This window comes from Ursus arctos, unplaced genomic scaffold (genome assembly GCF_023065955.2).
Source record: "Ursus arctos isolate Adak ecotype North America unplaced genomic scaffold, UrsArc2.0 scaffold_10, whole genome shotgun sequence".
In the NCBI taxonomy this organism is placed as follows: domain Eukaryota; kingdom Metazoa; phylum Chordata; class Mammalia; order Carnivora; family Ursidae; genus Ursus; species Ursus arctos.
In genome coordinates, this window is record NW_026622764.1 from 72,164,106 (window position 1) to 72,189,937 (window position 25,832).

General features: G+C 38.8%; 1 protein-coding gene across 1 annotated transcript in view; it reads left to right on the forward strand.

The window, feature by feature from the left end:
- The window catches only part of LOC113251194 (phospholipid-transporting ATPase IB-like), a 175,156-nt gene that overhangs the window by 38,671 nt on the left and 110,653 nt on the right, over window positions 1-25,832 (forward strand). The window contains exons 10-17 of the mRNA XM_026493021.4: window positions 1,336-1,501; window positions 11,499-11,626; window positions 12,745-12,822; window positions 18,898-18,986; window positions 20,046-20,160; window positions 21,171-21,276; window positions 21,837-21,919; window positions 23,096-23,145. Coding sequence (XP_026348806.3) covers window positions 1,336-1,501; window positions 11,499-11,626; window positions 12,745-12,822; window positions 18,898-18,986; window positions 20,046-20,160; window positions 21,171-21,276; window positions 21,837-21,919; window positions 23,096-23,145 — 815 coding nt within the window. The remainder of the gene's footprint in view (window positions 1-1,335; window positions 1,502-11,498; window positions 11,627-12,744; window positions 12,823-18,897; window positions 18,987-20,045; window positions 20,161-21,170; window positions 21,277-21,836; window positions 21,920-23,095; window positions 23,146-25,832) is intronic.

Consider the following 25,832-nt stretch of genomic DNA (forward strand, 5'->3'; position numbering starts at 1 on the left):
TCCCCCCAGTAATACAACACTGCATCTCAGATTTAAATGTCTGCTGTTCATGTAAGAAGCCCACTCCATTATCCTTGCAGTGTGGCTGGTCAGCGTTGCAGCTCATGAGAAAGTGCATCTCTATGATATTATTTTGTGGATATAAATCATTGCAGAAGTTTATTATACATGTTGATTGTGTCATTTCAGAATAACAGAAACCTCAAAGAGGGCTTTTTCATGACTTTAGGAAAGAAAGAACTAGTAAATGTCAATATTTCCTTACTGAAAGATTTTAAGTACAACACTCTTATTTGAAAACTGTTCTATACTGTATAACCTTTGAAGACATTGCTTACACAGGTTAACAAAACAGAAGGAATGACATGATTGCTTTGGAGATATTATACATAAGTGTGTGTGTGTGTGTGTGTGTGTGTGTGTGTGTGTGTATATAAATTACATGCACACACATGCACGGACATTCTCTAATAATAGGCTTAATGCAGTTAAACCTAGGATTTTAAAAAATCTTATGCTTTGTAAAAAAGTTGAGTAATTTAGAGTACTAACTCATATTTTCATAACTTACAGACTTTGAGGATTTATGCTTCTACATTTAAAAAAATGTAGAAATGGTAAACTTAATCTGGCAAAGTGTGATTGAAAAGTTAAATATCTATATCTGTATATATCTATATGCTTGCCCATTATATATTTCTATATTAAAAGTTAAATATACATACATTTAGCAATAGTTCAATAGAATTCTGCAAACAATTATCAGAAATTTATGGGCAAATCTGAAATGCCAATAGAAAATTATTATTCGAAATTCTAACTGTATCCCTAACCCAGAGCTTTGGTTTCCATAACATATGCATGTGTCAGAGCAATTATTGTACTGGTAAAAATCTTGAGTATTTTCCCAACGGACTCAGATGAAAGGTATCTTTCTATGGTTTTCAAACCAGAAATAATGCAGTAACCATAAATAGTAAATCCAACAAATTAGTAGGTCTTTTTCTTGGGGAAGGGGGGTTCCTGTAAAGAAGATCACTTAGACTGATTTACCACATTGATTTTTTTTTTAAACCCTAGAACTCTGGGGTGATAGATTGTGTGAATATGTTCTTTGTGAATTAGTAAAAAATGCTTCAAAGACTGAAGTGGAAAAGCCATGTCATTCAACAGTATGGCACATTTTAGTCTGGGTAGTTATTTGGCAAAAAAACATATTCTACTTTTCAACTGTTGGGATTTTTATCCTCTTCCTGCCATCAAAGTATTTATGCATGCTAATTCCTTTGACTGTTTTTCATTCTTTTTGGTGTGTGTACGTGTGCTATTATGCAGAATTCTATCAAATTGCCTCTCAAGAGATCAAATGTTGAGAAGGTGACCAATGTGCAGATCCTGGTGTTGTTCTGGCTGCTTCTGGCCATGTCCTTGGTGAGCTGTGTGGGAGCCATAGTCTGGCATGAATGGTATGGAGAAGGCATTTGGTACTTCAGGACGAAGGGTAAGTGTCCAAGGGTGGTAAGAAGCTACCATTTTGGGAGTTATAATGCTGTAACCCTGAGGATTAATGAGTTTAGAAACAATGTTTCCTTCTTAAGATTGTTCTGCCAGTTCCATATAATCTTGGCATTCTAGAATAAAGGAGAGGGAGCAGTCAAGGCGGAGGAATGAAACTGTGAGCCTGACAGATAAGGCCCACATCTTCGCCTCTGCCACTTAGTCCCCAGAAGTTGAACGAGGCCTTTTACTTCTCTGAGTATGTCCTCCGTCATTTGAAAATGGTGATAATACTCACCTCACTGAGTTAGTACAGTACTCTGAGGACAGTGAATGATGCCAAGAAAATGAGGACAAGGGGCCCTGAAGGGGATTCAGTGATTAAATTGACCAGAAGGTCAGTAAAAGATTTAAAGGTAAATTGATCCTTGGCATTAAAAGTTCAGTCTATTTGTTGTTGTTGTTGCTTATGTCTTTCCATGTTTTCAGAATTAACCATCATACATTTTTCTGCCTTTTCTCATCTATCAACTGAGGATTTAAAACTTTTTTAACTTCCCTTGAGAGGAACTGTCTGGGAGCATCTTAAAAATAAAGAAGCTAAGATAAAGACTTTGTAGATTGGATAAAAAAAATCAAAGATTCTTCTTATGCAATCTGGATTTCTAGATGGTACCTATCCAGTTTTTATCTCAAGCTTTTAGATTTTCAATGATTTTGAAAAAGTAATCTCAATTTAAATGTGCTTGTTTAATTTGTCCTAGCCCAGGGCCATGAATATTATCTTATTTTGAAACAGACATGAATTCTTACAAAAGTCACTGATGTTTTGTTGCCAGTAAAATGTGTCAAGTTCTGCATACCCTCCAAATGACCTTCTCTTCCCTTCTTGATCAGACTTCTTGAAAGAAGAGACAACCCTCATTGTTTTATTTTCTTACATCCTGTGACTCTTGGGTCCATTTCCATCTGCTATCTACTTGAACCAGTCTACCGGAATTGTGGCTCGAGGATAGGAATCAATTCCCAACTGCCAAACCCAGTGGTCATTTTTTAAGTGGGATCTAATTGGACCTCTGTCACCCTCTTCTGATGTTTTTTTATTTTAATGTTTTTTTATTATATTATGTTAGTCACCATACATTACATCCCCGGTTTCCAATGTAAAGTTTGATGATTCATTAGTTGCGTATAACACCCAGTGCACCATGTGATACGTGCCCTCCTTACTACCCATCACCGGTCTATCCCATTCCCCCACCCCCTCCCCTCTGAGGCCCTCAGTTTGTTTCTCATAGGCCATAGTCTCTCATGCTTCATTCCCCCTTCTGATTACCCCCCCTTTCTTTATCCCTTTCTTCCCCTACCGATCTTCCTAGTTCTTATGTTCCATAGATGAGAGAAATCATATGATAATTGTCTTTCTCTGCTTGACTTATTTCACTTAGCATTATCTCCTCCAGTGCTGTCCATGTTGCAGCAAATGTTGAGAACTCATTCTTTCTGATAGCTGAGTAATATTCCATTGTATATATGGACCACAACTTCTTAATCCAGTCATCTGTTGAAGGGCATCTCGGTTCCTTCTATGATTTGGCTGTTGTGGACAATGCTGCTATGAACATTGGGGTGCATATGGCCCTTCTCTTCACTACATCTGTGTCTTTGGGGTAAATACCCAGTAGTGCAATGGCTGGGTCATAGGGTAGCTCAAGTTTTAACTTTTTAAGGGACCTCCACACTGTTTTCCAGAGTGGCTGTACCAACTTGCATTCCCACCAACAATGTAGGAGGGATCCCCTTTCTCCACATCTCTCCAGCAATTGTTCTTTCTTGCCTTATCTATTTTTGCCATTCTAACTGGCGTAAGGTGGTATCTCAGTGTGGTTTTGATTTGAATTTCCCTGATGGCTAATGATTTTGAACATTTTTTCATGTGTCTGTTAGCCATTTGTATGTCTTCATTGGAAAAGTGTCTGCTCATATCTTCTGCCCATTTTATGATTTGTTTATTTGTTTCTCGTGTATTGAGTTTGAGAAGTTCTTTGTAGATCTTGGATACCAGTCTTTTATCTAGATGTAGTATCATTTGCAAATATATTCTCCCATTCTGTGGGCAGACTCTTAGTTTTTTTGACTGTTTCCTTGGCTGTGCAGAAACTTTTTATCTTGATGAAGTCCCACAAGTTCATTTTATCTTTTGTTTCTCTTGCCTTTGGGGATGTGTCATGAAAATGTTGCTTTGGCTGATGTCATAGAGGTTGCTGCCTATGTTCTCCTCTAGAATTTTGATGGATTCCTGTCTCACATCGAGGTCTTTCATCCATTTGGAGTTTATTTTTGTGTATGGTGTGAGAGATTGGTCAAGTTTCATTCTTTTGCATGTAGCTGTCCAATTTTCCCAGCACCATTTATTGAAGAGACTGTCTTTTTTCCACTGGATGTTTTTTCCTGCTTTGTCAAAGATTAGTTGCCCAAAGAGCCGAGGGTCCATTTCTGGGTTCTCTATTCTGTTCCATTGGTCTTTGTGTCTGTTTTTGGGCCAGTACCATGCTGTCTTTGTGATCACAGCTTTGTAGTACAGCTTGAAATCTGGCATTGTGATGCCCCCAGCTTTGTTTTTCCTTTTCAACAGTTCCTTAGAGATTCGGGCCTTTTCTTGTACCATACAAATTTAAGGACTATTTGTTCCAGGTCTTTGAAAAACGTCATCGGTATTTTGATCAGGATAGCATTGAACGTGTAGATTGCTCTGGGTAGCATGGACATTTTAACTACGTTAATTCTTCCGATCCATGAGCATGGAATATTTTTCCATCTTTTTGTGTCTTCCTCAATGTCTTTCAAGAGTGATTTATAGTTTCTAGAATATAGGTCCTTTACGTCTCTGGTTAAGTTAATTCCAAGGTAACGTATGGTTTTTGGTGCTATTGTAAATGGGATGGATTCCCTAATTTCTCTTTCTTTGGTCTCGTTATTCGTGTATAAAAATGCAACTGATTTCTGAGCATTGATTTTGTATCCCACCACATTACTGAATTGCTCTATAATTTCTAATAGTTTGGGAATGGATTCTTTGGGTTTTTCATATAGAGTATCATGTCATCTGCGAAGAGAGACATTTTGACTTCTTCTCTGCCGATTTGGATACCTTTGATCCGTTTTTGTTGTCTGATTGCTGTTGCAAGGACTTCTAGTACTATGTTGAATAATAATGATGAGAGTGGGCATCCTTGTCATGTTCCTGATCTTAAGGGAAAGGCTTCCAGCTTTTCCCCGTTGAGAATAATATTTGCTGTAGGGTTTTCATAGATGGCTTTTATGAGATTGAGAAATGTACCCTCTATTCCTACACCCTGAAGGGTTTTAATCAGGAAAGAATGCTGTATTTTGTCAAATGCTTTTTCGGCATCAATTGAAAGGATCATATGGTTCATATGAGGATCATATGAGTCTTTTCTTGTTGATATGATGTATCACGCTGATCGATTTGTGAATGTTGAACCACGCTTGCATCCCAGGGATGAATCCCATTTGGTCATGATGGATAATCCTTTTAATGTACTTTTGGATTCTATTAGCCAGGATCTTGTTGAGGATTTTGGCGTCCATATTCATTAGGGAAATCAGTCTGTAATTCTCCTTTTTGATGGGGTCTTTGCCTGGTTTGGGGATCAAGGTAATATTGGCCTCATAGAATGAGTTTGGTAGCTTTCCTTCTGTTTCTATTTTTTGAAATAGCTTTAGGAGAATAGGTATTATTTTTTCTTTGAATGTTTGGTAGAATTCCCCAGGAAAACCATCCGGGCCTGGAGTTTTGTTATTTGGAACGTTGTTTATCACTGACTCAATCTCTTCATAATTAATTGGTCTGTTTAAAAAATCAATTTCTTCTTGTTTCAGTCTTGGTAGTTTATAGGTTTCCAGGAAGGCCTCCATCTCGTCCAGATTGCTTAATTTATTGGCATATAGCTGTTGATAATAGTTTCTAATAATCCTTCCAATTTCATTGGTGTTGGTTGTGACCTCTCCTTTTTCATTCATAATTTTATTAATTTGGGTCCATTCTCTATTCTTTTGGATAAGTCTTGCCAGCAGTTTGTCAATTTTATTGATTCTTTCAAAGAACCAGCTTCTAGTTCTGTTGATCCGCTCTACTGTACTTCTGGTTTCTAATTCATTGATTTCTGCTCTAATCTCGGTCAGCTGCTTCCTCGTGCATGGATTAGGCCTGTCCCTCTGTTGCTGTTCCAGCTTCTTGAGGTGAGAATATAAAAACTGCATTTAAAATTTTTCTATTCTTTTGAGTGAGGCTTGGATGGCTATGTATTTCCCCCTTAGGACTGACTTTGCAGTATCCCATAGGTTTTGGACTGTTGTGTTTTCATTCTCGTTGGTCTCCATAAATTGTTTAAATTGATTTTTTATTTCCTGTTTTATCGAGTCATTCCTGAGCAGGATGGTTCTTAGTCTCCAAGTGTTTGAGTTTCTTCCAAATTTTGCCTTGTGGTTGAGTTCCAATTTCAGAGCGTTGTGGTCTGTGAATATTCAGGGGATAATTTCAGTCTTTTGGTATCAGTTGAAACCTGTTTTGTGACCCAGAACATGGTCTATTCTTGAGAATGTTCCATGGGCATTAGAATAGAATGAGTATTCTTTGGTTCTGGGGTGCAGTGTTCTATATATATCTATGAGGTCCAACTAGTCGAGTATGGCATTCAAAGCTCTTGTTTCTATGCTGGTTTTCTGCTCCAGTGCTCTGTCTATTTCTGATAGTGGAGTGTTGAGGTCCCCTACTATTAATGTATTTTTATCTATATGTCTCTTTATTCTGGTTAAGAGTTGGCTTGTGTATCGTGCTGCTCCCCTGTTGGGGGCATAGATATTTATAATTGTCATAATCACTTGTTGGATACATCCTTTAAGAATAATATAGTGCCCTTCTGTGTCTCTAACTATAGTCTTTAGTTTAAAATCCAATCTGTCTGATATGAGAATTGCTACCCCAGCTTTCTTTTGCGGTCCATTGGCGTGAAAGATGGTATTCCATCCCTTTACTTTCAGTCTGAATGTATCTTTAGGTTCAAAATGAGTCTCTTGTAGACATCAAATGGATGGGTCATGTCTTTTTATCCAATCTGCAACCCTCTGGCGTTTTATGGGAACATTTAGGCCATTCATATTGAGAGTGATTATTGAGAGATATGATTTTAATGATGTCATGTCGCCTGTAAAGTCTTTGTTTCTATAGATTGTGACTTTCTGTTCTATATCACTCTTGGGTCATTTTACTTTTATAGAACCCCCCCTTAATATCTCCTGTAGGGCTGGTTTCATGGTTACAAAATTGGCCAATGACTGGCAATTCTGGAAGGTCTTTATTTCTCCATCAATTCTGAATGACAGCCTTGTTGGATAAAGGATCCTTGGCTGCATGTTTTTCTCTGAAAGAGCTTTAAAAATGCCCCCCCCCAACCCTTTCTCTCATTCCAGGTCTGTGTAGACAGGTCTGACATAATTCTGATACCTTTGCCTTGATATGTGAGAAATTTCTTTGCCCTGGCCACTTTCAATACTGTATCCTTGGATCTAATATTTGCGAATTGCACTATGACGTGACGTGGCGTAGGTTTATCGTGGTTGAGCTTGGGAGGGGTCCTCTCTGCCTCTTGGACATGAATGTTTGTTTCCCTTGCTAGATTAGGGAAGTTTTCAGTTACAATTTGTTCAAATATCTCTTCTAGACCTCTGTTTTTCTCCACCCCCTCAGGGATGCCGATGATTCTGACATTAGAACTTTTCACTGAGTCAGTAACCTCCCGTAACCTATATTCCTGAGCTTGGATTTTTTTGAGTTCAGATTCTATTTTAGTTTTTTCTTCTACTAACCCATCCTCCAATTCACTGATACGTTCTTCTGCCTCATTCACCCTGGCCGTCAGAGCCTCTAGTTTTGACTGCATTTGGCTCATAGAATTTTTAATTTCTGCCAGATTCACTCTCATTTCCACCCTTAGAGATTCTATATTCTCATTAACATTTTCGTTAATACTTTTTTCAAGTCTACACATCGTCTTGACCATTTTTACTCTGAATTCCATTTCTGATAATTTGGTTATATCCATATCCATTAGTTCTGTGGCAGAGGCCACAGACTCATTGTCTTTTCTTTGCTGGGGGGGGGATTTCTCCGTCTCGTCATTCTGATGAGGAGAGGTTGCGGGGTTCTCCAGAGCCCAAATTATTGACTGGAACCCAGGCCGTGCGCCCTTGTTTTATCGGGATCTTAGGAATGTGGGCTTCTTGATTTTTCAGCCTGCCTTCTGGGGGAGGGGCCTGCCACGCGGATACTCAGACAACCCTGTTTGGGTAGAGTCTCCGTGTCCCCTGGGAGGGGGGTTGGGGATGGGCACACTGTGAGCCGGTATTTCCAGGCTTTTGTTCTCTGGCGGCTTTCCCTGGTGGTCTGCTGTGCCTCTTCTGAGAGTCAGAGCAGCAGTAGCCGAATCTCAGCCTCTGTCTCAGAACAGAGGGATCGCTGACCGTTCTCCACTGATGTTCTGGCCGCTTTAACTCTGTTACTGTTGGTGCTTCTCAACCCTGCAGCGTCCCGGAATGTGAGCCCCATACCCATCGTCCCAGCCCTCACTTCCAGGGCCGGCGCATCTCTGTCCTTTGTGTTTCTAATACCACCAGCCGCCAGCCGCCCCGTACGCTCCGAAGCTCCGAAGCTCCGGCCTTCAGTCTGGTGGCGCGTTCCCCGGCTCACGGTCTCAGTCTGCTCTCTCGCGGTGCCATCCCTGAGTCCGCCCGCTCCTCTGTGCAGGTGGCTACCGCTTCCCGGCACCCGAACGCAGCGGCTCCCTCCCCCTTCCGTTTATCTTCCAATATCTGTGCGTGGTTTCACGGCTCCCTGCTTCATACCTCAATACTCAGCGCTGGAGATGTTCATTTGTAGAGATCCAGATGTATCTTCCTGAGTCTCAGGCTGATTCCGTGGATGTTCAGGCTGGTCTGGTACCTATCCAGCTCAACTCAGGGGACCAGCTGAAAAAGAGGTCCCCTACTCCTCCGCCATCCCTACTCCTCCCCTCTTCTGATTTTTTAAAAACCATCTCTTCCCTATTTGATTCATAGAAACTTTGATCCACCTCTTAAATGCACATACTTTTCGGGATCCTAGGCTCACCAGGAATGCCTCAACTTGGGTCCATAAATCCTGAAAATGTGAAAATTTCATTCATATATGTATGTGTGCATGTTTTTTTTTTCCCTGCAGAAGGGCCTTCACTGGCTTCTTAAGGATTCTTTTGTCTAAGAAAATCCTTATAAGAGAGCTTACTTGCTCTAATAATTTCACCTGTCATCCATCAGTTGATGTCTTCTGTTTGCCTCCAGCTCAGATAACTCTCTGAATTATTAACTAATTATTGCCTGGACATTGCTTTCTAGGTATCATGTAGACTTCTTAACACATACAAAACTAAATTCATCTTTTTTTCCCCAAACCATTGTCTTTTTTCAGTATTCTTCATGTAAATTGTAGGTATTGCCATCCAACCATCATCCAAGCTGGAAACATAAAGGTAGCTCTTACCCCTCCTTCTTGGCTACCTCCACTTTTCCCCACTCCTACCCCTATGGTCTTCATCACCCAATCAGTCCCAAAGTCTTATTCATTCCACCTTTTCAATATTTTCTCTGTGTGTCCTCTCTTCTTCATCCCTGGACAACTGCCACAGTTCTCCCAACTGGTTGCCCAGCCCTCAGTCAATTTCCACTCCAATTCATTCTTCATACAGTTTCCAGAAAGATGCAGATAAGAAATAGTTATGAATACATGCAGTAGCTTCAGTGTATCCTGTTGTTTACACTGGCTTGGTAGACTACTGCCTGATGGTGCACTGCTTGTTTTCGTAAATAAAGTTTTATCGGAGCACAGGCATAATTATTCATTTATTATTATCTGTGATTGCTTTCAGTGCTACAATAGCAAAGTTGAGTAATTGAAACAGAGACTGTATGTCCTGCAAAAGCTAAAATATTTACCCCCTGGCTGTAGACTCCTCGCCTACAGGGTCAAGATAAATCTCCTTTAGCATGACGTATCAGGACTTTTTAAACCTGGTCCTATCTCCATCACCTGATACCTCACCATTTCTTCCCGAGCACTTGGTTTCTATTCACAGAAGATTGACTTTTGTTCTCTTTCACGATCCTTCCGTCCACCAGTTGGATGCCTCAAATGCATCTCTGGTCCCTGCTGGACTGGAGACCTGTCACTCCTTATTTCAGTCCAAGATGAGGTATTACCTTGTCCGGTAGCATTTCCTGTATCTTATCTCCCTCTTTTAATTTAATTAGGGGCCCTCTTGGCTTCTATAATGATATCCTTAATAGATATCATTCTATTTCCATATTTTATCATTATTGTTTGTTCCTCCCCCCCAACTAGATTGTGAATTTTTGGGAATTATTGTATCTTTAACTCCAAGAACACTGCCTTTTCACAATAAGAACTCGGTAATAAATTTTTTGGCTAAAAGAAATAATTTTATATTTAGAAGCAGAACTGTATACTTTTCTAGTCTAGCCCCTTGTTTTATGAAAGTGAAACAGAGTCTGTATATTTACCAAAAAGCACAGAGGAACTTAGTGGCTTATTTGTAATGAGAATCCATAACTGGCTCTGAACTACACCACTCTACCCAGGATATTCTAGTCCAAAAGAAGAAAAAGGCATTGGGTAATTAAAGTTATATATAGTTATATAACTATATAACTATATTAAACTATATTAAAATAACTATATTAAACTATATTAAAATATTGTTATATTTTCAGTAATTAATAAATGTAGAAAAACACTAAAGATCTTGTCTCCACTTCTTTGTCCATCAAATGGTCATAATAATATCTGCTTCCAGTATTCCTAAAAGAATGATTTATGACCATAAAGTAATACAGTAAGTATAAAAGTATAATCGTGGCAAATAAGGGAAAGTTTGTAAACTCAATGGTGATAAGAATTTGAATAGATATGATGGCGAATTAAACTTGACTTTTAAATTGACAGAATTTAGAAATCTAGATTTAACTACTATTGTTCTAAATTACAAGTGTGCTCACTTTTTAGAAAAAATGAATATAAAATTTTAGCTTAAAATTATTATTTAAGTTTGTCTCTATATATACATGTTTGTGTTTAATTAATTAAACTTTACAAATCAGTTTGTGTTTAGTTCTTTTCAGTTATGCCCACCTCCCATAACTCAACATATAAATTTAATATTTAAGGTTGAGATGTAAGTTTTCAGAAAGACATGTATAAAGCAGTATGTATATATCCCCTGAATTCCTTCTAGATATTTTCAGTAAATTTCTGTGAAGTTAGATTGAATTTTTATTGGAAAATTACTCTCTCAAATGTAGCTACCTCTTTAAAAGTGAATTTATCACTAGGTTTTACAAAGCATCATATTCATTTTTTTTCTTTTCCTTTTGGCTTCACTTTCCTTCTTTCTCTGAGTTTTAAAAATCATTCATTATTTCTTTGTCTTCAAGCCATGTAGATCCAGCTAAATAAAATGCCGTCCTCCTTCTCTTCCCCTCATCTTCTCCATTTACCAAAATCCCTTCTTCAAAACTTTGCTGCACCCTCGTTCTGGGCCCTGCACTTTGTGTAGCTGCTGCTGCTCTCCAGGTGTTCAGGGCTATCACGAATTCATCAAGCCCTGATTCCTGACTCATTTAACTTTCTCAAGCTGCATCCGAAGCTCCCTAAGGGTGGGGTCGACCTCTTGCTAGATCTTGTACCTGATACTTGCCATCCACGCTGTTACATGGTTGGTGCTACACTGATCCTTTAAAAGCCATTTTGATGTGTCCGTTTAATTATACTTTTAAGAATTTTCGTGATTATAAAAAGTAATAATGCAAACAAAGATGAAGAAAGATACTGCCTGAAGCTGTGACATGGTTCCTCTGATCTTCTTCCACAGATTACAGCTCCCTCAGCTTCGGGTTTGACTTATTGGTGTTCATCATCTTGTACCACAATCTCATCCCCATTAGCCTGCTGGTCACTCTGGAAATTGTGAAATATGTTCAGGCCATGTTTATAAACTGGGTGAGTATTGAAATCAGAAAGTTTAATTTTTTTTAAAGTTTCTAACCTTTATTTCAAGCTTCCTCCCTTATATAATTAAAAAAAATTTTTTTTAATGTAAAGTTCGATGATTCATTAGTTGTGTATAATATATCAGAAAGTTTAAAAAACAGTTCTGTCTTGATCTGTGGCTTTGGTTTTGAAAATCAGCATAACTGAGTTCTGACCATGGGGCTAGTATGTGGGTCAGTTGTGCTTTTGACAGGAAAGCCAAACATTGGTGTTGGCCTGACTCAGCCGTGCTTGGGCCTCTCTGTGTCTCTCTGGAGGACACCATTGTTTTATATCTTTATTCTAACTGAAAGGAAAGATTTAAGAGCCAGTGTCTTAGTAGCAACTGTAAAGAGATAGCCCATTAAAATTTAAGATACTCCAGAGGAGGAGAGTCCAGCAGACTTACAATAGATTTACATTATCTTGGCAAGAGTGACAGAAACAGCTATTCCAGAATCACTTCAAATTAAGGAAAAGATTTCTTAGGGGGAAAACCATGCATTCACTTAAGTTAATACTTAATAACATGTGACTGAATGAATTTTCCAATTTGAATGTATGTGTGCAATTTTCAGTTCTATCTTAAAAGATTTTTCCTGGGAATAAAATTTTTGTTAGATGTCTCACTAAAATGATCTCCATGTCAAATAATTACGATCACTTGAGGGGTACTGTTGTTTTTAACAAGCACAAAATAAGACCGAGTGCTTTTCAATGTATTCTCATTTAATTTTCACAGTAGTGCTGTGAGCTCTGTGTTACGGCTCCCATATTATGGATGTGGAAGCTGCGAAGCACCCCCAGGATCCCACAGAGTGTCTGAGGCAGAGCCAGGATTTGGAAGCCAAGTCTTCCAATACCAAACCAGTGATACACTGACATTTGTTTCTACATAGCATTGCCTCTCTTGAATTGGCTCTGCCAATGTACGCGAGAAACTAGCACCCAAGACTCTCTAAGTATTCTAGACTTGCCATTTTGAATTCTTTCTCATGTCAGAAGACCAGTGGTGGTACAGTTGACCTGAAGAAATTTTGAGCCTAATTCTGACTGTGTGGCTTGGCTATTTTGTTCATTTCTTGCAGGATGAAGATATGCATTATAAAGGAAATAATGTCTATGCCATGGCCAGAACATCCAATCTTAATGAAGAGCTTGGGCAGGTGAGGGCCCCTTCAGAGACTGGGTATGTGACAGGAACTTTGAAGAAGGTGAATCTAGGGAGAGCGTATCTAAATCGAAGTGCTGAATTCAGCCATAGGCTGTAGTTAATATGATAACCTATATGGAGCTTCAAAGTATGATTTGTTAAAAATATTCATAATGCATCATGGGTTGCAAGTAGAATGGACCTAATACAGGTTATTAATGTGCTTATGAAAGAGTAGAAGGGCTGGAGGAAAAGCTTCAGCTAGCTCTCAAGTTGTCAGCTTTCAGGGAGTCCCAGGAGATTGGGGACCTGCCACTGGTGGCCATGCTCCTGCTTCCCTAAGGCAGATGAGGCATAGGAAAGTATCTGGAGCCTGCTGCAAAATTTCATACCTGCCTAATTCATGTACCCTCAGGCCTTTAGTCCCTACAACACACTAGAAAGGGGCAGAAATGATGCCCGTTTACCAACAGACAACTGGTTCCCTTCTAAATGGCAGTGACACCATTACAAGTATAGATTGTTTTTTTTAAAACTCCCACAATTATTTGTCAGTTATACCCCAGTACAGCTGGAAAAACCCAACTAACTCCCACAGTTGTGTGATACTTGACAGGAGGAAGACTTCCGTTTGTTATTTTTTTTCTTAATTACTTTTTGTTCTTAATATGATTTTACAAGATTATAATTTCCCATCTTTCTTTTTCTTTTTTTTTAATAAATTTTTATTTTGTTATATTAGTCACCATACAGTACATCCCCAGTTTTTTTGTTTTTGGTTTCTTTTTTTTTTAATAATTTTTTTTATTATATTATGTTAGTGACCATACAGTACATCCCCAGTTTTTGATGCAATGTTCCATGATTCATTATTTGTGTATAACACCCAGTGCACCATGCAATATGTGCCCTCCTTACTACCAATCACCGGCCTATCCCAATCCCCCACCCCCCTCCCCTCTGAAGCCCTCGGTTTGTTTCCCAGAGTCCACAGTCTCTCATGGTTCACTCCCCCTTCTGTTTACCCCCCCTTCATTCTTCCCTTCCTTCTCCTACCGATTTTCCTGTTTCTTATGTTCCATAAATGAGTGAAACCATATGATAATTGTGTTTCTCTGCTTGACTTATTTCACTTAGCATAATCTCCTTACACAACATTTGCAGCAACATGGACAGGACTGGAGGAGATTAATTTCCCATCTTTCAATTCATTGGAGGCAATATGTAAATTATGGTAAAAGCAGAATTTTGGGGTTAATTTTCCTGGAAGTGAACTCTGATTTCACCCATTTACAAGCAACATCACTATGGGCTTTGTAGGCAACATGCTGGCCTTGACTCCTCATCTGTAAATCAGGCGTGATCATATAGCATCTACTTCAGAAAGTCGTTAGGAGGACTGAATAAGATAATGTATTTGTGATATACTCAGCACAGTACCTAGTATGAAGAAGGGATTTAATTAATGCTAGGAATTTAATTATACCCAGGAATTTGCATATATGCTTTTTGATTTAGGGTCACATTGTATAGTATCATTTGAATAGTGAGTTCTCAGTAAATATTTATTTTAGAAGGTTTCTGGTGCCTGGAAATGCCTGATCTGAGAACATGAACAGCCTTTTTACCTTGGACAACCAAAGACGAAGGAAGATGGAATCATCAGCGTTCTAGCAACTTTTCTGCTCATGAAAATCTGATTACTTGCTAATCCTCTAAACATATGTTTTCTGTTGACAGTTGGGAAAAGATCACTTTATTCACTTTGCCTAGTCAGTTGACTCTAGCCTGTTTAGGGTAGTAATTAAATATAATAAAACTGGCTGTGGAACTCAAGCTTTAAAAATTAATTATATTGTTTATGTAGGTAATACATAAAGATGAGGGCAGAAATCAATGAAATTGAAAACAGAAGACAATAAAGGGTTTAATATTCAGAATATATTAAAAAACTACAACTCAACAGCAAAACCACAAAAATCTAATTTAAGAATTGCCGAGGGATTTTAATAGGCATTTCTCCAAAGAATATATATAAATGGACAACAAGCACATGAAAAGGTGGTCAACGTTACTTATCTTTAGGGAAATGCAAATTAAAACCACGTTGAGACACCACTTCAAACCCACTGGGATGGCTACTACAAAACAATAAGAACAACAGACAACAGGTGCTCACGAGGACATGGAGAGGGTGGAACCCTGTGCACTGCTGGCAAAAATGTAAAATGCTGCAGCCACTGTGGAAAACAGTGTGGTGAAACCTCAAAAAATTAAACCGAAGATTATCATATGTTCCAGCAATTCAACTTCTGGATATTTTCATGAAAGAACTGGAAGTAGGGACTCAACCAGGTATTGTACATAAATATACAATGTACAATGTAGCAGCATTATTCACAATAGCCAAATAGAAACAACTGAATGTCCGTTAATAGAGAAATGGTTAAACGAAAGATGGTATATACATACAATGGAATATTATTCAGCCCTGAAAATGACTGAAATTCAGAAACATACCACAACATGGATGGACCTTGGATCTCGCACTAAATGAAACATGTCAGACACAAAAGGACAAATAGTATATGATTCCACTTATATGAGGTACCTGGAATAGTCAGACTCATTGAGACAGAAAGCAGCATAGTGGTTACCTGGGGCTGTGGGAGAGGAGAGAATGGAGAGCTACTGTATTGTTGAGTTGGTAGGAGGTTTCAGTTTGGGATGATAAAAAAGTTCTGGAGATGGATGGTGGTGATGGTTGCACAATTATGTGAATGTGCTCAATAACACTTAAAAATGGTTAAAATGGTAAATTTTATCTAAGTATATTTTACCACAATAATAAAAAATGCTCTAATACTGCCTCTTTCCCTTTTTTATTGAGTAATTGACATATATGATTATATTAGTTTCAGGTGTACAACATAATGGTTTGATATTTGTAAATATTGCAAAATGATACATCTAGTTAACATCTGTCATTGTATATAGTTACAGAGTTCTGGTGATGAGAACTTTTGAATTTGCAATTTAGTATTTTTTTTTGAACATGCAATAGAGTATTATTAACTATAATCACCATTCTAGACATTATATCCTCAGGATTTATTTATAACTAGAAGTTTGTACCTTTTGACCCCCTTCACCCATTTTGCTCACCCAGCACTCCCTGCCCCTAGGAACCACAAATTTTTTCTCTATAGCTCTGAGTTTAGTTATTTTTCTTTTTCAGATCACACATGTAAGTGAGATCATGTGGTATTTGTCTTTCTTTGTCTGACTTATTTCAAATAGCATAATGCCCTCGAACTCTTTTCATGTTATACAAATGGCAAGATTTCTTTCTTTCTTATGGCCAAATTTTGTGTGTGTGTGTGTGCGGGCGCATGTGTGCATAATTATGTATCATTATATTATATATATACCACATTTTCTTTATCCATTCATCCATCAACAGACACTTAGGTTGTTTCATCTTGGCTACTGTGGATAAAGCTGCTATGAACATGGGGTGCTTATATTTTTTCAAATTAGTTTTTTTCATTTTCTTCAGATAAATACCCAGAAGTGGATTTGCTGGTAGTTCTGTTTTTAATTTTTTTGAGGAGCTTCCATGCTATTTTCCATAGTGGTTGCCTCAATTTACATTCCCACCAACAGTGCCCCAAGGGTTCCCTTTTCTCCACATCCTCTCCAACACTTGTTATTTCTTTGTCTTTTGGTAATCACCATTCTAACAGGTGTGAAAGTGATATCTTATTATGGTTCTGATTTGCATTTCCGTGATGATTAGTGATGTTGAGCATCTTTTCATGTGTCTGGCGGCCATTTGTATGTCTTCTTTGGAAAAATGTCTGTTGAGATCCTCTCATTTTTTAAATTGGATTGGTATTTTGCTATTGCGTTGTATGAATTCTTTATATATTTTGGATATTAACTCCCCTCACCAAATATATGACTTGCAAATATTTCCTCCCATTCATTGTGTTACCTTTTTATTTTGCTGGTGGTTTGCTTTGCTTTGCAGAAGCTTTTTAATTTGATGTAGTTCCACTTGTTTATTTTTGCTTTTGTTGTCTTAGTTTTCAATCCAAAAAATCCTCACCAAGATTCATGTCAAAGATCTTACTACCTATGTTTTCTTCTAGCAGCTTTATGGTTTCAGGTTCTTCTATTCAAGTCTTTAGTCAATTTTTAGTTAATTTTGTATATGGTGTAAGAAAGTGGTCCAGTTTCATTTTTTTTGCATGTGGTTGTCCAGTTTATTGAAGAGACTGTCATTTATTTATTGAATACCATTTTTTGAAGAGACTGTCCTTTCCCCAATGTATATTTTTGGCTCCTTTGTTGTAAATTAAATGACCATAGGTGCATTGGTTATTTCTGAGCTCTCTATTCTGTTCCATTGATCTTTGTGCCTGTTCTTATGCCCAAACCATACACTTGGACTGTTATAGCTTGGTAATGTAGTTTGAAATCAGGAAGCATGATGCTTCCAGCTTTGCTCTTTCTCAAGATTGCCTTGGTTATTTGGGGTCTTTTATGGTTCCATACACATTTTAGGATTGTTTGTTCTAAATCTGTGAAAAATGCCATTGGAATCTTGATAGGGGTTACATTGAATCTGTAGTTTGCTTTGGGTAATATGGACATTTTAATAATGTTAATTCCTCCAATGCATGAATGTGGGATATCTTTCTATTTACTTGTGTCTTTTTCACTTTCTTTCATCAGTATATAGGTCTTTCCCTTTCTCAAATTTATTCCTAGGTATTTTATTCTTTTTGATGCAATTGTAAATGAAATTGATTTTTCTGGTAGTTCATTATTAATGTTTAGAGATGCAATATTATACTATATGTTAATAACTAGAATTTAAATAAAAATTTGAAAAAAATTGAAATTAAAAAAAGAGTGAACCATAATGTAAACTATGGACTTTAGCAATAATGATAAGGCAGTGTAGGTTTATTGATGTACCACTCTGGGGCAGGATGTCAATAGTGGGGGAGGCTATGCATGTGTTGGAGCAGAAGATACATGAAAACTCTATACTTTCCATTCAATTTTGGTGTGAACTTAAAACTGCTCTAAAAAATAGTCTATTTTTAAAAAATTCAAAAATAAAAAAAAATTAAAAAACCAAAATGCAATAGATCTCTGTATGTTGACTTTATATCCTGCAACTTTACGGAATCCATTAATTCTACCAGGTTTTTGGTGCAGCCTTTAGGGTTTCCTAGTGTAAAATGTCATCTGCAAATAGTGACAATTTTACTTTTTCGTTTTTAATTTGGATGCCTTTTATTTTTCTTGCCTAATTGTTCTGGCAAGGATTTCCAATGCTATGTTGAATAAAGTGGTGAGAGCAGGTACCCTTTCTTGTTTCTGATCTTAGAGGAAAAGCTTTCAGCCTTTCACCATTGATCATTGGTGTTAGCTGCAGGCTTGTCATATTGGCCTTTATTATGTTGAGGTTTGTTTCCTTTAACCCCACTTCATTGAGAGTTTTTATCACAAATGGATTTTGAATTTTGTGAAATGTTTTTTCTGCCTCTATTGAAATGGTTATATGGTTTTTATCCTTTATTTTGTTAATGTGGTAAATTCCACTTGATTATGTTGTGTGATCCTTTCAATGTACTGTTGAATTTGATTTACTAATATTTTGTTGAGATTTTTGCATCTGTGTTCATCAGGGATATTGGCCTATAATTTTTTTTCTTGTGGTGTCTTTGGTTTTGGGGTGTGTATATCTATCTATATATCTACTTAATGTTTTCTAGAGACTTTTGATGAGATGTGGCAAAAAAAATGAACTTGGACTTCTGATTTTCTTAGGTTTGATGGCTTGACATTTACTTTGTGTATTAACATAGAATTTTACCTGCAGTGTAAAACAAGGAAAAGAGAACCTCTGAAAGAAGTATAAATATTAAAGGTAGAGTTCTCATAAGCTGAACTTCTTGTTTCCTAAAATTTCAAAGATTTTGAGGATTTGAAGAGAAAGAACTTGATTTTGTCTTTGCTCTATAAATATAATTTATATTTATGTTGTTTATCATGTTTGTTTTTTGTTTAGGTAAAATACTTATTTTCTGATAAAACAGGAACCCTCACTTGCAATATTATGACATTTAAGAAGTGTACCATTGCAGGTATAATTTATGGGTAAGTGTTCTTATTGCCATATTCTGTTGAAAATTCTTGTTTTTATCTTAAGAAATTAATTAGCCTTTATTTACTTCAAAACTTATATGAATTTCTAATAACATACCTATATCTGAATGAAATTAAAACTTAATGTGACTTAAATGGAAATTTGCAGTTGTTAAAAAATATGGTCTATATCTGCTTTTATATGTGGTTAGAATTGCTAAAGCATTTTATATCTATAGTCTTAAAACCATTATATTTCCTCCCTTATTTTCCCTCAGAAATCAGTCAGACAGAAGTGATATCGATTTAGAAAAATTAAGGTAACTAAACAACATTCTTTTCTACTTTGCCCATGTTCCTTTACCCCCACGATGGACTTCTTATCAGTACTGGAGTCCTGATATATGATAACACAGCTGTCCCTTGTCCAGACCTCCAAAGGCAGTTCCCAGAAATCTCCTCTGGATAGATCTTTCTCATGTGATAGTCAAAGAACCCAGAAACCAGGCTTTGATTTGTTGCTTTTATTATTACTCTGTCTTAAATTCTGTATAACTACATGGGATTCAACACAAATTTTGGCATTTTCTAATGCCATTTTGCAACTTGAGGCCTGAGAGGATTATAATCTGACAGCACTTTAAATATTTACTATACAGTTTACCCTTGAACAACACAGCAGCTAGGGACGCCGACCCTCCCCACGCGGCTGGAAATCCATGTATAGCTTTTAACTCCCCAATTAACTACTAAGAGCCTACTACTGTTGGACCAGAAGCCTTACCGATAATATAAACAGTTCATTAACACATATTTTGTATATGTGTTATATACTGTGCTCTGACAATAAAGCTAGAGAAAAGAAAATGCTATTAAGAAAATTACAAGGAAGACAAAATGCATTTACTGTACAAGAAAAATCTGTGTATCAGTGGACCTGCACAGCTGATACTCACGCCGTTCAAGGGTCAGCGGTAACTCAACAGACTTTATAGTGTAACTTACTGAAAACAGAACAAGGAGCTGTGTGTTCACTGGAGGGCCATTTGATTGTTGAACTGGCACCATCAGGAATTTTGGTTACAGTGAATCTTCTCCGTTCTTCCTCAGTCTGTCACCCTCTGTCATCTCCGAGTGCTGCGAATTTAATGACCCCGAATTATTGCAGAACTTTGAAAATGGCCACGTAAGTCTGCTATTTTCACACAAAGTCAGCAGGGGTAATGTAACATAACTTTAAAACGTACGTATGGTTTATTAAAAGGTATAATTTTCTGAGCCAGGAAACAGTCTTGAATTTTCTTTTGATGTTAGTAAACAGTGGATTTCATACTGATATTAGGAGGGGTGTGCTAAACTTGTTAGTGCGAATGAATCCAAATATTAAAAAAGAACATTTTACTGTGTAGCAATCTATGTAAGAAAATCTCTAAACGCTTCTAAGCTATTTGGTTCTATTGCATGTTACCTATAACTTCACTTACCAGTTTTAAGATACTGGTCTACTTGATTAGAAATCTTGATCTTCTCAAAAATAAAAGTGATCTTTTAAAGCATGAAGCTGTACATGCCCTTCCTTTACTTAAAAACCTTCAGAGAACTGCCCTCCCTTAAGATAAAATCCTAATTCATTACTGTGACTTTCTCTCCAACCTCATTCTGTGTCCTTGTTCCCCTTGCTCAAGATGCTGGAGTTACACTTGTCTTGAAGTTCACAAACCTATGCATCTCTCACCTGACCCGGGGCCTTTGGGAGTGCTAGTCCCTTTGCCTGTATGTACCACAGTCACATGTCAATGAACACAGCTAACTCACTTTTCCATGTAGGTCTTAATTTGAATATTATCTCCTCGATGTATGCCCCCCCGCCCGATCACCTCCCTAAAATAGGCCCCTCTTTTCTCTGTGACAGTCCCTATTTGTTTCCTCCAGCTTTGAGAAAGCCTGTTTCCCCAGTGATAATAGATGTTCCAAGAGAGCAGAGTCCTCTTCTTCCCGGAGTCTCCCCATGCCCGCACTGTCTCTGCCTTGGTGGTCACTCTACGAAGACATTCTGAGTGCACCATATGGTTTTTAGTCAGTGCCCGACTCTCTGTACTTGAGGTGAAGCCACAGTTGATACAAATCGCGGACTATATATGACTCTTACGTCACTGGTGTTGGAAGAGACTCACTAGCTCTGTGCCTTTTTTATAGCCCACGAAAAATTATATAACGGAATTTCTTACCCTATTATGCGTGTGCCACACTGTTGTTCCCGAGAGAGATGGAAAAAATATAATCTACCAGGCTTCCTCCCCAGGTAGGTGCTGTGGGCTCCTAGAACACCTGGTAGGTGATGAGCCCTGAGAAGAGGTGCTGCTGCCACGGACCCCTGGATTGCTCCTTCCCCGGGGTTCTCACAGGTCACGGGTATTCATGGTACGGTGCAGGTGTGAGCGGCTCTGCAGCTCTGGGGCTCTGGCTCCCTTCACCCCCAAAGACTGCCATAAGGAGACTGGTGGGGAGGGCTCTCTGAGCTGGAGTCAATGGAACATGTACTTATAACCAGGAACAAGGCAGGAGTCTGATGGAGGCATTGCAACATGTCATGGAAGTCCTATTAATGGCTTGTAGAACAAAACCATAATGAGCACTAAGAAAGAAATATATCCTAGCCCCATTGAAAGAGGCCTATTTAACCAAATTTCCTCTTCTACGAATGCCTTCTGGTACCTAAGTAAGTGCATTTGGATCCCAAAAAGCCAAGTTTAAAAAAGAAATCATGGTATTTTAGTGCTGGAGAATGGAAATCTGTTTTAAATTAAATTCGGTATTAATATATTTGCACAATCTCCATTAATACAGACTTTTCATTGACAGATGAAGCAGCTTTAGTGAAAGGAGTGAAGAAGCTTGGCTTTGTTTTTACTACAAGAACGCCAACCACTGTCACCGTAGAAGCTGTGAGTAGTGTCTTACGTACTTTCTCACAGTTTACACGCCCTTCCAGAGAGACACAAGTTGTGTAGTTGAGCAGAGGCGCTCTGGAATCACAGTGCTTGGGGTCCCCGCTGGACTCACACCTTCCCAGCCATTGTTCTTAGGCACGTTCCTTAACTTCTGTGTTGGCCCTGGTCTTCTTATCATGCATGTCATAGGGTTTTTGTGAGGATTAAATGAGTTAATATATGTAAAGTTATTGGAATTAGTGCTTGGAGCAGATAGAGTGCTCAGTAAAAGAGAGCCATTTAAAAACGTTGGGAGCATCAGATCTTCAAGAAATGTACTATTTTTTATGAAAAATTAAAATTTTTCAAACTATTTTTTGGTGAGTTCTCTTGTTATGTTGATACAAATCAACATTATATGTAATATATATTATGTATATATTTTTCTTGTTTTGTCTTGATGACCACTTACCACAAGCCTTTGATATTATGGGGGAATAACTGAAGCAAGGTGAAGATTTTTTTCTAGTAATAATGCGGTGGTTAGGGATGTCTACTAGACATTCAGTCCTTAGCAGAATGGACTGATTGATTCATCTTTATATCTGTAGTACATGCCACATGGACAACTCTCAAATTATTTGAAATTCTATATTGCCTTATTGGTGAATTGATCATGGCTATAGGAAGTCAAGAGGCTGCAACTGGAAAAATTTAGAAAAGAATGCAGGTTTTATTGACATAGAATTTTATAGCATGTCATCTCTTTCCATGTTGACCTCTTCAAATTATCTAAGGACTAAGGGTTTTGTCTGATCTGTGCGTTTTTATGAAAAGACATTTGTTTTCCCATTTTGGTCTGTTGTCTCGCTTACTCCATATACCTTGGCAACATGGGGGTGTTCATGAAATGTTTCTTGTAGTGCTGATTTTATATTGCAAAGAGGTTGTTTTCGTCTTAAATCTGCACTATGAGAAGTACTTTTGCCAATAGTCCCCAGTTTGCAAACAATGTTCTTGCCAGAAGAGGGCACCATCATTTCATCAGGTTTGCAAGGACATTTCTATTTTAAAAAAGATGTGTAGTTGTAGGGTAGGTAAAACATGTTTCTGATTGGAAGAGTGAGCTATTTTACAGGATGAGTACTTTTTTTTCCTCGGGTAAGAAGATGTTGTCTTATCTTCCTGTAGATGGGAGAAAACTTAACGTTTGAAATTCTTAATATCCTGGAGTTTTCTAGGTAAGATACTTTTCATTCTGTTCATGTATCTCCCAGGGCTCCTTCTGTGACTCTTCAGTTGAGATTTGTTAATGCAAATCAAAACTTTAATTTAGAATCATGAAATTCTAGTTAGCTTCCATCCACTCTTTAATCTGAGCCTGGTGTTCACTTCTTTCAGCATCATTAGGCCAAATCCATTTTTGTAGCTGAGAAGGTCTCCCACACCTCTCCTTCCTAACACTTGTCAGAGTCAGACTTGAGGTTTACATCTGGGTTACTACTTACTGACTGTGTTGCCAACTCGACTCTCAGTTCCAGGAGGGCAGGAGTCACCTTCTGTGAGAATCTGGTATCCAGTAAGTGCTAATAAATATTTGATGAATGGATGAATATTGAACATTATTTTTCCAAATAAACCCAAAACTATTTCTTTAAAAAGAGATAATGAAGTAATTCCTTTTTTCCCCCCAAAGGAAACAATGTGCGTCCAAATCCTTCTGTCCCCGTAGACTTCAAAGGGCCTCCTGTTCCAGCTGCTGTGGCCTGATCCCCAAAGCCTACTGTAAGGATATTGGTGATGGTTTTATTTTCACTGCCCTGTTTTGACGACTCACAAAGTCCCATCTCTTAGACCATCTGAGAGCTTCTTATGTAGAATCTGAAAAATTAGAAAAGGAGGGAGGAGTTAAGATGGCGGAGGAGTAGGAGACCCCTTTTTCAGCCGGTCCCCCGAGTCGAGCTGGATAGGTACCAGACCAGCCTAAACAACCACAGAACCAGCCTGAGATGCAGGTAGATGCATCTGGATCTCTACAAATGAACATCTCCAGCGCTGAGTATTGAGGTACGAAGCGGGGAGCCATGAAACCGTGCACAGATATCGGAAGATAAACGGAAGGGGGAGGGAGCCGCCGCGTTCGGGCACTGGGAAGTGGTAGCCACCTGCACGGGGGAGCGGGTGGACTCGCGGTCGGCACCCGCAAAACAGCAGACTGAGACCGGGAGCTCCAGGAGCGCGAGCGGGGCGGCTGGTGGCATTAGAAACACAAAGGACAGAGACGCATCGGCCCTGGAAGAGAGGGCTGGGATGCCGGGTGTGGGGCGCACATACCGGGACGCTGCAGGGTTGAGCAGCACCAACAGTAACAGAGTTAAAGTGGCCAGAGCATTAGTAGAGAACGGGCCGCAATCCCTCTGTTCCGTGACAGAGGCTGAAATTCAGCCGCTGCTGCTCTGACTCTCAGAAGAGGCACAGCAAACCGCCAGGGAAAGCAGCCAGAGAACAAAAGCCTGGAAATACCGGCTCAGAGAGTGCCCATCCCCATCCCCCCTCGCAGGGGACACGGAGACTCTACCCAAACAGGGTTGCCTGAGTATCGGCGCGGGAGGCCCCTCCCCCAGAACACAGAAGGCAGGCTGAAAAATCAAGAAGCCCACAACCGGGGGCGCCTGGGTGGCACAGTCATTGAGCGCCTGTCTTCGGCTTAGGGCGTGATCCCGGCGTTCCGGAAAGGAGTCCCTCATCAGGCTCCTCCGCTGGGAGCCTGCTTCTTCCTCTCCCACTCCCCTGCTTCTGTTCCCTCTCTCGCTGGTTGGCTGCCACATAAATAAATAAATAAAATCTTTAAAGAAGAAGCCCACATCCCTAAGATCCCTATAATACAAGGGGCATGGCCTGGGACCCAGTCAATAATTTGGGCTCTGGACAATCCCGCAACCTCTCCTCATCAGAATGACAAGAAGGAGAAGCCCCCCCTAGCAAAGAAAAGACAGTGAGTCTGTGGCCTCTGCCACAGAAATAATGGATATGGATGTAACCAAAGTATCAGAAATGGAATTCAGAGTAACGATGGTCAAAATGATGAGTAGAATTGAAAAAACTATTAACGAAAAGGTTACTGAGAATATAGAATCCCTAAGGACAGAAATGAGAGCAAATCTGACAGAAATTAAAAATTCTATGAGCCAAATGCAGGCAAAACTAGAGGCTCTGACGGCCGGGGTCACCAAAGCAGAGGAACGGGTTAGTGAATTGGAGGATGGGTTAATAGAGGAAAAAACGAAAATAGAAGCTGGTCTTAAAAAAATCCACACCCACGAATGTAGCTTACGGGAGATTACTGACTCAATGAAATGATCCAATGTCAGAATCATCGGCATCCCCGAGGGGGTGGAGAAAAACAGAGGTCTAGAAGAGATATTTGAACAAATTGTAGCTGAAAACATCCCTAATCTAGCGAGGGAAACAAAAATTCGTGTCCAAGAGGCAGAGAGGACCCTCCCAAGCTCAACCACGACAAACCTATGCCACGTCACGTCATAGTGCATTCGCAAATATTAGATCCAAGGATACAGTATTGAAAGCGGCCAGGGCAAAGAAATTTCTCACGTACCAAGGCAAAGGCATCAGAATTACGTCAGACCTGTTTACACAGACCTGGAATGAGAGAAAGGGTTGGGGGGGCATTTTTAAAGCTCTTTCAGAGAAAAACATGCAGCCAAGGATCCTTTATCCAGCAAGGCTGTCATTCAGAATTGATGGAGAAATAAAGACATTCCAGAATCGCCAGTCACTAACCAATTTTGTAACCACGAAACCAGCCCTACAGGAGATATTAAGGGGGGTTCTATAAAGGTAAAAAGGCCCCAAGAGTGATACAGAACAGAAAGTCACAACCGCTACAAACAAAGACTTTACTGGCAAC